Raw genomic sequence first — 12,997 nt, 5'->3', positions numbered from 1 at the left:
CACAATTCTTCTAGTAATTTTTCTCTCACAACCATGAACAGCTAAGTCTTCACAATCTTACCAAAGTCCTTATCACAACGTCTTCTAACACAAAACTAGGATGTGACTCTGCCAGGAGATGATTATACATCACATTTCCACTCCATACCCCATTCCCACTAAAAGCCACTGCTCTTGTGCTTCATCATAAACCCTACTTCCTTTAGGGGATTCTCATCATTACTTAGTGGGTTTGATTTTGTAGAAATGAATTAGTTTTCTCTTACTATGTAACAAATTGTCACAAATTCTGGGAATTAAAACATGTCAAATTTACTACCTGACAGTTGGGTAAGTGAGAAGACAAATTACAATATGGCTAGATTTTCTGCTAGACAAAAAGTTCTGGAACTATTCTGAAAATGGGGTAAAAATACAATGTATTACACTTTCTAGGGATGTAGCTATGATTAAAACTACCATTTGACCCAGGTATAGGGGTGCATATTTGTAATCCCAGCAATTTAGGAGGCTGAGACAGGAGGACAAGTTTGAGGCAGAAGGACAAGTTCAAGGCAAGCCTGGGAAACTCAGTGAAAATGTCTCAAATTTTTAAAAATAAGAAAACAAAAAGCTGGAGAGAGAGCTTACTGGTAGAATGTCCATGGGTTCAACCTCCAGTATTAGGGGTAGGGGGGATTTAAAACTGCCTAAGGAAACAAAAATACATCTACAAATCACATATATGTCATTAAACATTAATATTTTGTTGGTGGTGGTGGTTGTTGTTGTTGTTGTTGTTGTTTTTGGTGGTACTGGGGTTCCTGGAAGCCCTTCTACCTCCAGGCTACACTCCCAGACCTATTTTATACTTTTTATTTGGAAACAGGGTCTCTTAAGCCAGCGTGACTGGCTTCGAACCTGCACAATCCTCCTGTCTCCGCCTCTCAAGCACAGGAATTACAAGCGTGCGCCACCATGCCCAGCAAATATTTTAACTCTTAGGAAAAAGAATTTACCAGTAAAAAGACATGACTAATATATTTCATCTCCAAATCATAAGGGCAATTTTTTGGAATGGTTGGATATCAGAATTACATGTACTATAAAGCATCTGAAGCTAGGCATGGTGGTGCATACCTATAATCCTAGTATTTGGGAAGCTGACACAGAAGGATTATAGGTTCAAAGCCAGCCTCAATTTAGCAAGAGCCCCAGCAACTTAGTGAGACCCTGCTTCAAAATAACAAATATAAAGGGCTAGTGGAGACAGGGTAGTGGTACATGTCTGTAATCCCAGTACTTGAAAGGATCCCAGTACAAGAGGATTTCAGGTTTGTGGTTAGCCTTAGCAACTCAGTGACGCTATCCACAACTTACTGTGACCCTGTTTCAAAATAAAATTAAAATAGGGCTGGAGTTATAGCTCAGAAATAGAATGCCCCCAGGTTCAAGCCCCAGTACCAAAAAAAACTTTTTTTGACTTAAGAATGTAAAAATAAGCATTTGAAAACATTTTTTCTAAAGTTTCCTATAAATTTTCTAATTTCCATAATTAAAGCTCACTCATAAAAAAAAAAAAAATCTCCCCCTGTAAGGTTCAGCATTCTGGGGTTTTCATTTTAGTCATATAATTAAGAAACGAACAACAAAGGATTTCTTGATATTTAAAAGGATTAAAGACACTCCTGGAGAAGGGCACTTATTATTAACCCTAGAAAAATTGATAAAAGAAAGCTTAATAATGAAATTATAAGACTATTACCATAAGTATTCACTTACTAATGACCTGCTAAAACATCTTTGAATTTAACTTAATAAAAAGTTGACTAGTAGCCAGGCACAGTGATACATGCCTATAACCCTAGCAACTCAAGAGGCTATGACAAGAGGATGACAAATTCAAGAACTGTCTCAAAACAAAAAGAAAAATTTTAAAGGTCTGGGGATGTAGCTCAGTGATAGCACACCCTTAGGTTAAATACCAATACCTCCCTCCCTCCCCCCCAAAAAAGTTGAACCAAAGTTGATTAGTCATGGAGATGTGACTTATAGGAATATATTGTCTTTACAGTCGCACATTAGTGAGCTGTAGGCCAAAGGTTCCCATGTGAATCCCAAAATGTGTGCCAAAGAGTTGAAAGACACTGAGGGAAATACTTCCTTGAGTAGAAACAAGGTACCAAAATTCTGGTTTAAGATAAACGACTTTTAGATGAAACTATAACCCCAGTTTTAAAGAATACTGCTGAGTGCTTAAAGGTTGAGCATAAGCTGATTCCTGCTTATCCTTGTCCCATTTTGCTCACCACCTAAACCTGAAGAAATCATGTTCCATTTTCCTAGACAAAACAACCAATATATTCTATAAACTACAAACCATTAGTCTTCTTATTTTAAAGGAGCTACAGAACCTGATTTGAAGTATATATTTTTTCATACTAGATCAGTTACATTGTCACTTGCTTTAACATTGTACACACAGAATTGCCCAGTAAAACCACAAGTTCCTCTGGGCGTAGTGGTGCACGCTTGTAATCCCAGCATTTGGGAGGCTAAGATCAGAGCCTCGCGGTTCGCAGACAGCCTCATCTACTTAGTGATGCCCTTTGCAACTCAGTGAGACCTGGTTTCCAAATAAACAATAAAGCTGGGCGTGGTGGCACACACTTGTAATCCCCGCGCTTGGGAGGCTGAGACAGGAGGATCGCGCAGGTTCAAAGGCAGCCTCAGCTGGTTTAAAAGACCCTGTTTCCAAATAAAATATAAAATAGGTCTGGGAGTGTAGCCTGGAGGTAAAAGGCCCCTGGGTTCCATCCCCAGTACCACCAAAAATAAATAAATAAATAAAAATTAAAAATTAGGGCTGGGGGTGTCACCCGGAGGTAGAATGCCCCTGGGTTCCATCCCTCATACCTCCCCCCAAAAAAGGAAGGCTCAAAATTCTGCATCAACTATATCCACTCACAGTTTAATGTATCTGCAGTATACTGCATTACTGTTTCCAATTCATCACCCCCTCCTGTACCCACAACCTTTTCCACAGGACACTCCGGCTCCTCCCACAAGAGACCAGGGTATACTTCACTCTGTTGTGCAAATCCTGAAGCCATATATTAAGAATTCTGTCTATATCTTCCATGTTCATTATTCATAGCACCCAGTCATCAAGCATACCAAACTCCACTGTGAGAATGCCTACACCGAACAAGTAAAAAGAGTGAGAGAAAGTAAAAATGGAAGCACAAGCAAAAGAGAGAGTGTGCAGACACAAAAGGGGTAGAAGAGTGGTTAGGGAAGCAGCAGACAGAAAGAGACCCCACAGAATAGTGCTCTGACTGTAAACCGTATGAGCAAGGCCAGCCTGAGCCTTAGAGCCATCCATCCTACTGATCAGTTGACACTACCAGAAGCAGAAGAACCTGCCAATCATCCCATACAATTGTGAAAAATAAAAGTTATTGTTTTAAAACATTAATTATTAGGAAGAATTTTATATAACTACTCAAATTGTTAATAAATGTGCTAAATTAAGTTCATTAAAATATTCAGTTTAAGCTGGTCGTGGTGGAGCACACTTGTAATCCCTGCGCTTGGGAGGCAGAGACAGGAGGATCGCGCAGGTTCGTAGCCAGCCGCACTGGCTTAAGAGACCCTGTTTCCAAATAAAAAAATATATAAAATAGGTCTGGGAGTGTAGCCCGGAGGTAGAAGGGCTTCCAGGAACCCCAGTACCACCAAATATATATATATATATATATATATATATATATATATATATATATATATATATATATATATATTTCAATTTAAGCCAGGCATGGTGGTACATGCTTGTAATCCCAGTACTTGAGAGGTGAGACAGGAGGATCACAGTTTCAAAGCCAGCCTTGGCAATTTAGTGAGGCTCTCAAGCAACCTAATGAGACTGTTCCAAATAAGAAATAAATCAGGCTGCAGGTGTAGCTTGGAGGTAGATTGGCTCTGGGTTCAATCCCCAGTATCTAAAAAGTAAATAAATAACTCAGGTTAATGCATACCTTGGTGTTGGCCATGTCCACAATATACTGGTCTCCCTTTATACATTCCATTACTTCAAAACCATCTCTGTCAATCACCTTGGCCTGTGAGCTTCCAGACACAACAAGGATCATGTCTCCTGTGTTACTGTACTGTAATGACTTGATCTGATGGCTATGCAAAAGAAAAAACGTTTGATGAGACATTAAGGATAATGTCTATACTTTCACTTCATTAAGCACTGCGAGAAAAAAATAAGTTATATAACTGCATAAATTGGTAATTCCACAAAATCAGTAATATCAACTGAAAATGGGCCCTCAGATACCCACTAACTACACTGTTAACTTCATCTTACCTTCAACAATAATCTATTCAAACTTTCTGAATTTAGCTTACACCTTCAATCCAACCAACTCTCCCTCTTTAACTAATGAATCATCTGCCTCATCTCCAGAAAAAAAAAAAACAAATAAAATTGCCTCAACTTCCTCCCATTAATGCTATAAAATTGTCTTTACTGATCTCTTCTCTTCTGCCCTCTCTTCGATTATCATGGTGAAAATTAAACTCTTTCTGCCCAAGTTGAATTATACCCCCTATATCCTGGAAGTCATCCTTCCCAGTATCCCTGAAGGACAACAGTTTGGCAACTTCACATAAAGTTAAACAGGCATTTATTCCATGAACCAGGAATTTTATTTCCAGGTATGTTCATAATCCACAAAAGCTATACAAGCTGGGTGCAGTGGTGCATTCCTGTAATCCCAGTGCTTGGGAAGCTAATATAAGAGGATCATAGTTCAAGGCCAGCCTCAGCAATTTAGCAAGACCCTGAAAAGTACAGCAAGACCCTGTCTCACAATAAAAATTAAAAAGGGCTGGGGTTGTAGCTCAGAGGTAGAATGCCCTGGGCTCAATCTCTAGTACCACACACACACACACAAAGGCTTATACAAAAAAGTGTTGAGGCCAGGCAGGGTGGGGCACACTTGCAACCCCAGTACTTGGGAGGCTGAGACAGGAAGACTCAAGGTTCCTGGCCAGCCTCAGCAACTCAGCAAGGCTCTCCATAACTCAGTGAAGTCCTGTTTCAAAATTTTAAAAATAAATAAATAAATAAATAAATAAATAAATAAATAAAATAGGGCTGGGGGTGTAGCTCAGAGGTAGAATGCTTCTGGGCTCAATTCCCAGCACCACACACGAAAAAAAGATACAACAACAACTAGTGTTCAAAGGAGCCCTATTAAATTATAGCCCAAAACTAAAAATCATAATTTAATTTAATTTGTACATTTTATATATTGTATAAAATTCATATATGGTATAATAATGCAGTAAGATACAACCAATATAACAAAAATGAATCTCAAATATTTTATTGAGTAAAATTAAGCAGAAACAAAGTATTCTTAATACAATTATATGAAATCAGATAATAGGAAAATACTATGGCAATAAAAAGTAAAACGCCCCGGGCATTGTGGCACACACTTGTAATACCAGCTTCTAGGGGGCCTGAAACAAGATCACAAGTTCAGAGGTCAGCCTGCATATCTAGCAAGACCTTGACTCAAAATTTAAAAAAGACAGAGATGTAGCTGAGAGGCAGATAGTTTGTCCAGTGTGTGTGAGATTCTGGATTCAATCCCCAGTACTGCAAAAAAAAAAAAAAAAATCAAAAGATTGATGAGAAGGAAGGACATAAATTGGAAAAAGAGGAGATGAAGAGAACTTTTTAGGGTAATAGAAATGTTTTATCACTCGTTTTGAATGGAGATTACATAGGTAAATGGAGATACATATCAAAACTTACCAAGTCATCCCCTTAGGAATAGCAAAATGTTTCATGTAAAGTGTACTGCAATAAGTTTTATTTAAAACTTTGAATACAGCCGGGCGTGGTGGCGGACGCTTGTAATCCGAGCATTCGGGAGGCTGAGACCAGAGGATCGCAGTTTGCGGACAGCCTCAGCTACTTAGTGAGGCCCTATGCAACTCAGTGAGACCCGGTTTCAAAATAAAGAATAAAAAATAGGGCAGGGGGTGTAGCTCGGAGGTCAAATGCCCCTGGGTTCCATCCCCAGGCCCACAAAAAATAAAATGAAACAAAAATAAAACTTTGATGGCTGGGCATGGTGGCGCACACTTGTAATCCCCACACTTGGGAGGCGGAGACAGGAGGATCTCCCAGGTTCGAAGCCAGCCGCGCTGGCATAAGAGACCCGGTTTCCAAAAATAAAATAGGTCTGGGAGTGTAGCCCGGACGTAGAAGGGCTTCCAGGAACCCCAGTACCACCACTAATAATAATAATAATAATAATAATAATAATAATAATAATAATAATAATATAAATAAAACTTTGAATACTTATTAGCAAATTTTAAAAACCTTCTGACAAATTGGGAAGAAAAAGAAATATTATTCAACTGATAAATGTTGACATGTCAAAAGCCTTCCTTCCAGCATCAAGAAAAAAACAAGGAAATCTATTATTACCCCTTTTATTTAAGATATGAGAGTGGTCCTTTCTGGTATAATATGACAAGAAAATGACTACTTGATTTATAAAACAAAAAGGTGATGAGAAAAACACTTTTCAGTGAATATTGCTGAGTCAATTTGATATCTAGATAACTAGAAATAAAAAATAAATCTTAGTCCCTATTTTATGCAATACATAAAAATCAACTTGAGGTACAATGTATGCCTTTATTATTTTTGGGGGGGAAGACTACTGGGGATTGAACCAGGGGTATTCTGCCTCTAAATTACACCCCCAGCCCTATTTTACTTTTTATCTTAACTAAAAACATACAAGCAGAAGAATGCTCATTACGAACAAGAAACATAAGCATTCCCAAATACTGGAAATCATCAAAATGACCAGAAATAGAAGTTTATTAGGTTGGAGTTGTGGATCTGTTAAGCAACAAATAGCAGAGGAAAACTTGGTTTACCTTAGGGACTATTCATTTACTTAGGGGTTAGAGATTAAATGAGGTATAAATGCGATCTCACTAAATTGCAGAGGGCCTTGCTAAATTGCTAAGGCTAGCCACAAACCAGCGATCCTCCTATCTCAGCCCTCCAAGTACCAGGATTACAGATATGTGCCAACACACCCAGCTAATAATTATTTCTTGAGGTAATATAATTAAACTTCTATAAGATGATGTTGATGGTACTGGGTAAAGGGAAGATTTTCTTAAATAGGTCACAAAAAGTTCTAACCATAAAAATCGCAAATTTCAACTTCATCAAAATTAGGAACTCCTATTCCTCAAAAGACATAACTGAAACTGAAATATAATAAGTCACTAATTGAGAATTAAGATGTGCCTCATATTTAAATAATAGTAGCCCTCAAATCTACAATAAAAAAAACTCAAAAAATGTTAAGAAAAATACAGCCAATAGAAAAATAGTTTTTAAAAAACCAAGCATGGTAGCATATATAATCCCACGACTTGGGAGGCTGAGACAGGAAGATCCTAAGTTCAAGGCCAGACTCAGCAATTTAGGAAGACTGTGTTCTAAAATAAAAATAATAAAAATTAAAAAGGGCTAGGGTGTAGCTTAGTGTTTTAGCATTGTTGGATTCAATCTCCAGTACCAAAGGAGAAGGAAAGAAGGAAAGAAGGAAAGAAGGAAGGAAGGAAGGAAGGAAGGAAGGAAGGAAGGAAGGAAGGAAGGAAGAGTGGAGTGGAGTGGAGTGGAGTGGAGTGGAAAAGAGAAGGGGAGGGGAAGAAAAGGTAATTGTTTTAAACATTTGACATAACATATCCAAATACCCCATGATGTTATGAAAAGATGTTTAATTTCAATGTTGATTAGGAAATTCAAAGTGAAACTAAAGTGAGATACCACCATATACCCACCAAAATGACTAAAACTTAAGAGGCTGACAATGCAACCAAGAATGTAGGATAACTTTTGTTGGCATAGACAGGTATAATCATGTTCATATCTCTTAAAAAGTACCTACCAAAGCAGAATATAAGCATTACCTATGAATTAGTGATTCCACTCCCAATGTATATACTCAAAAGAAATGCAAATATGTGTTCCAAGAGACATTTACAAGAGTATTCTGAGCAAAAGTAGTCAGAGTAGCCCCAAACTGGAAACAATTCAAATGTCCATAGACAAAAAACAGCTAAGTAGATGTACATTCTTATAGTAGAACACAGAGCACCAATTAAAATGACTAAATTTCTGCCATGTGCAACATGGATAAATCTTACAAATATAATCAAGTAAAAGAAGCCAGACAAGAACCTATGCTACATTTCTCCAATTTAAGTTATATCTAAATAGAGACAAAAGTAATTTATAGGGTAAAGGCATCAGCTGAGGATGGCAGGAATAGAATTTGGAATATAAGCTTGTAGTAGTGGTAATACTGTCAGCTATCTTTCAGAGCTGGGTGGTGATTACAGGAGTGTGCTCATTTTGATTCATTAAACTATAACTTTAGGATCAATGCATTTTCTAAATGTCATGCTTTAACTTAAAATTATAAAATTAGAGACATCTGAGGCAATTTTACATTAAAGCCCTCGATTCACCCAAAAGGAAATCAAATCAGGACACTATTGTATTTTATTTTATAATTTAACCCTTAAAGACTAGAAACTAGATACTGTTTTATTGCTCAACTGGGCACAATTCTGTTTTTAAAAATTATGTAAAAAATTTATCTACCCATTCCTAAAAAATTCAGTGTGCATAAATTAATCTGAGATAATTTTATACTATAAAGGATGAACTTTTATTCATTAAGAACAATGTAGCCGAGCATGGTGGCACAGGTTTGTAATCCCAGCATTTGGGAGACTGAAACAGGAAGATCCAGTTTCGTGTCCAGCCTCAGCTACTTAGTGAGGCCCTTTACAACTCAGTGAGACACTGTTTCAAAATAAAGAATAAAATATAGGGCTGGGATGTAGCTCAGAGGTAGAATGCCCCTGGGTTCTATCCCCAGTAAGGGGGGGGGGGGGATAAATAAATAACTTAACTAGAAGCGGAGCATGGTGGCACACATTTGTAATCCCAGTACTTGGGAGGCTGAGACAGGAGGATCTCACAGGTTCAAAGCCAGCCCCAGCTACTTAGTGAGGCTCTAGCAACTTAGTGAGACCCTGTTTCCAAATGAAATATAAAATTTGGGAGTGTAGCCTGGAGGTAGAAAGCCCCTAGGTTCCATCCTTAGTATAAAGAAGAAGAAAAGGAGGAGGAGGAGGAGGAGGAGGAGGAGGAGGAGGAGGAGGAGGAGGAGGAGGAGGAGGAGGAAGAAGAAGAAGAAGAAGAAGAAGAAGAAGAAGAAGAAGAAGAAGAAGAAGAAGTAGTAGTAGTAGTAGTAGTTGTTGTTAACTAGAAACATACAAGCAGAAGAATGTTCGTTACAGACAGGAAACATAAACATTACCAAATATTGGAAAGCATCAAAATGACCAGAAGTAGAAGCTTATTAGATTGGAGTTGTGGATCTGTCAAGCAACAAATTGCAGATGAAAACTTGGTTTACCTTAGGGAGTATTACTTACTTAGGGGTTAGAGATCAAATGAGGTCATAGGGAGCACTCAGAAGAGAGATTCAGCCAGGCCTCCCTGCCTTTTCCAATCTTTAGGTGTGATGTTACAGCAACTGCTCTGATGACACAAGGAGGGACTCCAGAAACTGCCCCTTAGTACTCAAAGATTCCAGCTCTGCTTTGCCATTATGTGACTCAGATATCCTCCTCTGGTTCTATTGTCTCAGTCACCTCCAGTTACTTTCCCTTCACTCCTCCCACTCTGTTTATTTAAGCTTTCTGCCTCCTCCCGTCTTCAGTTCCACCAGAGTTACTCATGCTTTCTCTGTCTTCTCTCTTTGCCCCCACTGCTGTCTGCTTCCTTACCAATCATTGCATGTTCAAGGCTCCAAAGAAACAGAATATCAAGGACATGATGAATCACCAAACATAGGGACCACAGTGAGGACAGGCAAAACCTTCAGGCTTTTTCATAAGCTTGAAGCTAGCCATCAAGAGAATGCGAGTGAGTGATGTGTGCATGAATGCCTCTACCATCTTGTATTCCGTTAAAATATATGACTAATGCATCAATTAAAAAAATTTAAAAAAAAAACAGAATCCTTTGGGGACAGATTTAGCACCCTTACAATGGCCATGAATATGTTAATTTTATAATTAGACCTGGATCCCATCCCCAAGATATATCTATATCAATGAGTAGATAGATCTATATAGATATGCATACATGCAAATATTCCAAAATAAAAAACTTAAATTAAAAACAAGTTTTAGCCCAGAAATTTCAGATAAGGGATATTCAACCCATAATTACCTCCATGTGGTAAGAATATGTATAATTTAAAATAAAATGTGAATGATTATTAAGGCAAAATAAATTGTGCATTATTTCAACAAAAAAAATAATACCAACCTTACCAGCATGCACGGGGATTGAGGAGAAGGGTAGCAGGATGGGATTACGAAAGAACCACACCAAAGGTTGTTGTGTACATATCTGAGTAACACTTTGAATCTCACTATGTATCTCAGTATAATCATACTGCACCAATAAAATTATTAAATAAATAAATAAAAGAAAACCTAATGAAATCTAAAAAAATCAGTTTGGGAGATAATGCTATAAGTCTCCCCACCCCTTTCTCTCTCTGCTTCTAGGCCACCATGAGTAAGTAACTCTCCTCTGCCACACGCTTCCGCAATGAGCGATGTGACTGACTATCGACTAAAACCATGAGCCAACATAAACCTTTCCTCCTTTGCGTTGACTTTCTCAGGTATTCTGTCACAGTACAGAATGCTAATTCAGATTTTTAACAGAAAAATAAAGAATTCTGGTGGAGAACCAACAGCATAATCAAAGCTCCCGTTAAAAATTTTCCTACCAAAAATTAAACAAACTTTAAAAAAACTATCTTCACAGGTTCCTTTATGAATGTAAGTACTGAAGAAAAAAATCAATTATATTCTTTGGTTTATGCAATTGAATAATCTCAAAATAAAATCAGCATAATTTTAACAAAATATTAGGCTATTTATTTTATTTACATCTCTAAGTTTACAACTCCAAACTCAGAAATAAGTATACATTTTTAAAAATAAAAACTATTACATCGGGCGTGGTGGCGGGCGCACGCTTGTAACTCCCGCGCTTGGGAGGTGGAGACAGGAGAATCACGCAGGTTCAAAGCCAGCCGCGCTGGCTTAAGAGACCCTGTTTCCAAATAAAAATATAAAATAGGTCTGGGAGTGTAGCCCGGAGGTAGAAGGCTTCCATGAACCCCAGTACCACCAAAAAAAATAAAATAAAATAAATTAATTAATTAATTAAATTAAATTAAAACTATTAACTCATGATATTTTTATCTTTTAGAGACAGAACATACAGAAAAGGCTAAAATTCTTGTCTATCTGGTCAAACCACAGTAGAATTACTTTTCCTGGCTGGTTTCTAAATCCAAATCAGATTTTTATCGATGAAACTGCTTTCCTGCACAGCCACCACTAACCATAAACTGCTCCTCCAAATTTATACTGGCCATTTCTCTTAAAATGTTGAAATTCTAATTGTTTGTGTTGAGTTGGGGTAGAAAGGTTGGTGGTCCTGGGATGGAACCCAGGGGCATTCTATCTGTGAGGTACACTCTCAACCCTACTTTATTTTAGTCTTTTATTTTGAAACAAGTCTAAGTCGCAAAGGGCATTCCCAAGTTGCTGAGACTGGCCGTGAACTTACGCTGCTCCTGTTTCAGCCTCCCAGTTACTGGAACTACAAGTGCATAACATTTTTTTCACATATTTTATTTATTTATTTATTTATTTATTTATCTATTTATTTGTGGTACTAGGGTTCCTGGAAACCCTTCTACATCTGGGCTACACTCCCAGACCTATTATATACATATATACTTTTATTATTTGTAAACAGTGTCACTTAAGCCAGAGTGGCTGGCTTCAAACCTGTGCCATCCTCCTGTCTCTGCCTCCCAAGTACGGGGATTACAAGCGTGTGCCGCCACGCCCGGCTCAAATATTTATTCTCCAAAAGCCATGTGTGTATATGTGTGTGTCTAGTAATGAGGATTGAACCCTGGAGTGCACTACCTCTGAGCTACACCTCAGCCCTTTTTATTAACTATTTTAATCATGTATTTATTTATTTATCTATTTATTTATTGTGATACTAGAGATTAAACCCAGGGTATTCTTCCTCTGAGCAATACCCCTAAAACAGGGTCTTGCTAAATTACAACGCCCTAGCCTCAAACTTGCAATCCTCATGTCTCAGCCTCTCAAATGCTTGGATTATAGACATATACCACCAAGGCCAGCTCAAAAAGCCTGTGTGTGTGTGTGTGTGTGTGTGTGTGTGTGTGTGTGTGTCTCACTGGGGACTAAACTCAGAGGCATTCTACCTCCAAGCTATACCCACAGGCCTATTTTTTTTTTAATCTTGAAGCAAGGTCTAGCTAGGTTGATAAGAGTCTCATTATTTGCTGAAGTTGTACTCGAACCTGCAATCCTCCTGTCTCAGCCTCCAAAGTACTAGAAAGACAAGTGTGTGCCACCACACCTAGCTCAAAAAGCCATTCTCACTGTAATGGTTCAGAGCACTGGTCCCAGTGGCAAAGATGATTTAAAGAAAGATCAGAGTGGGCTCTGAGATTAGAACGTGTGACAGTGTGAGGCACTTCACCACAACACCTAACAGCACAATGCTTATGATCAGTAGGGAACTATAGCTAAAAACAGGTGCCCATGAGAAAGGAGTCTAGAAAAGCAAAAGGGGGCTACTGCCCTGGACCCCCAAAAGAGAAGAGTGCCTCTGGCCTCCTGGCATCCTTTCCAAAATACTGGGAACAGCCCAGCGTGGTGGCTCACACCTATAATCCCTGTACCTAGGAGGCTGAGACAGGAGGATCTCAGGTTCCAAGCCAGCCTCAGAATCTTAGCAAGA

At 38.3% G+C, this 12,997-nt stretch overlaps 1 protein-coding gene across 3 annotated transcripts in view; it reads right to left on the bottom strand.

Moving 5' to 3' along the window:
• The window catches only part of WDR70 (WD repeat domain 70), a gene marked incomplete at its 5' end in the record, with an annotated part of 251,957 nt that overhangs the window by 172,890 nt on the left and 66,070 nt on the right, over window positions 1–12,997 (bottom strand). For all 3 annotated transcript variants that reach the window (XM_080696811.1, XM_080696812.1, XM_080696813.1), the window contains one exon: window positions 4,020–4,173. In XM_080696811.1, coding sequence (XP_080552937.1) covers window positions 4,020–4,173 — 154 coding nt within the window. The remainder of the gene's footprint in view (window positions 1–4,019; window positions 4,174–12,997) is intronic.

This window comes from Muscardinus avellanarius (genome assembly GCF_963383645.1).
Source record: "Muscardinus avellanarius genome assembly, chromosome: 1".
Taxonomy (NCBI): Eukaryota; Metazoa; Chordata; class Mammalia; order Rodentia; family Gliridae; genus Muscardinus; species Muscardinus avellanarius.
Note: the sequence above shows the minus strand (reverse complement) of the source record. Positions and strands in the feature narration are given on the sequence as shown.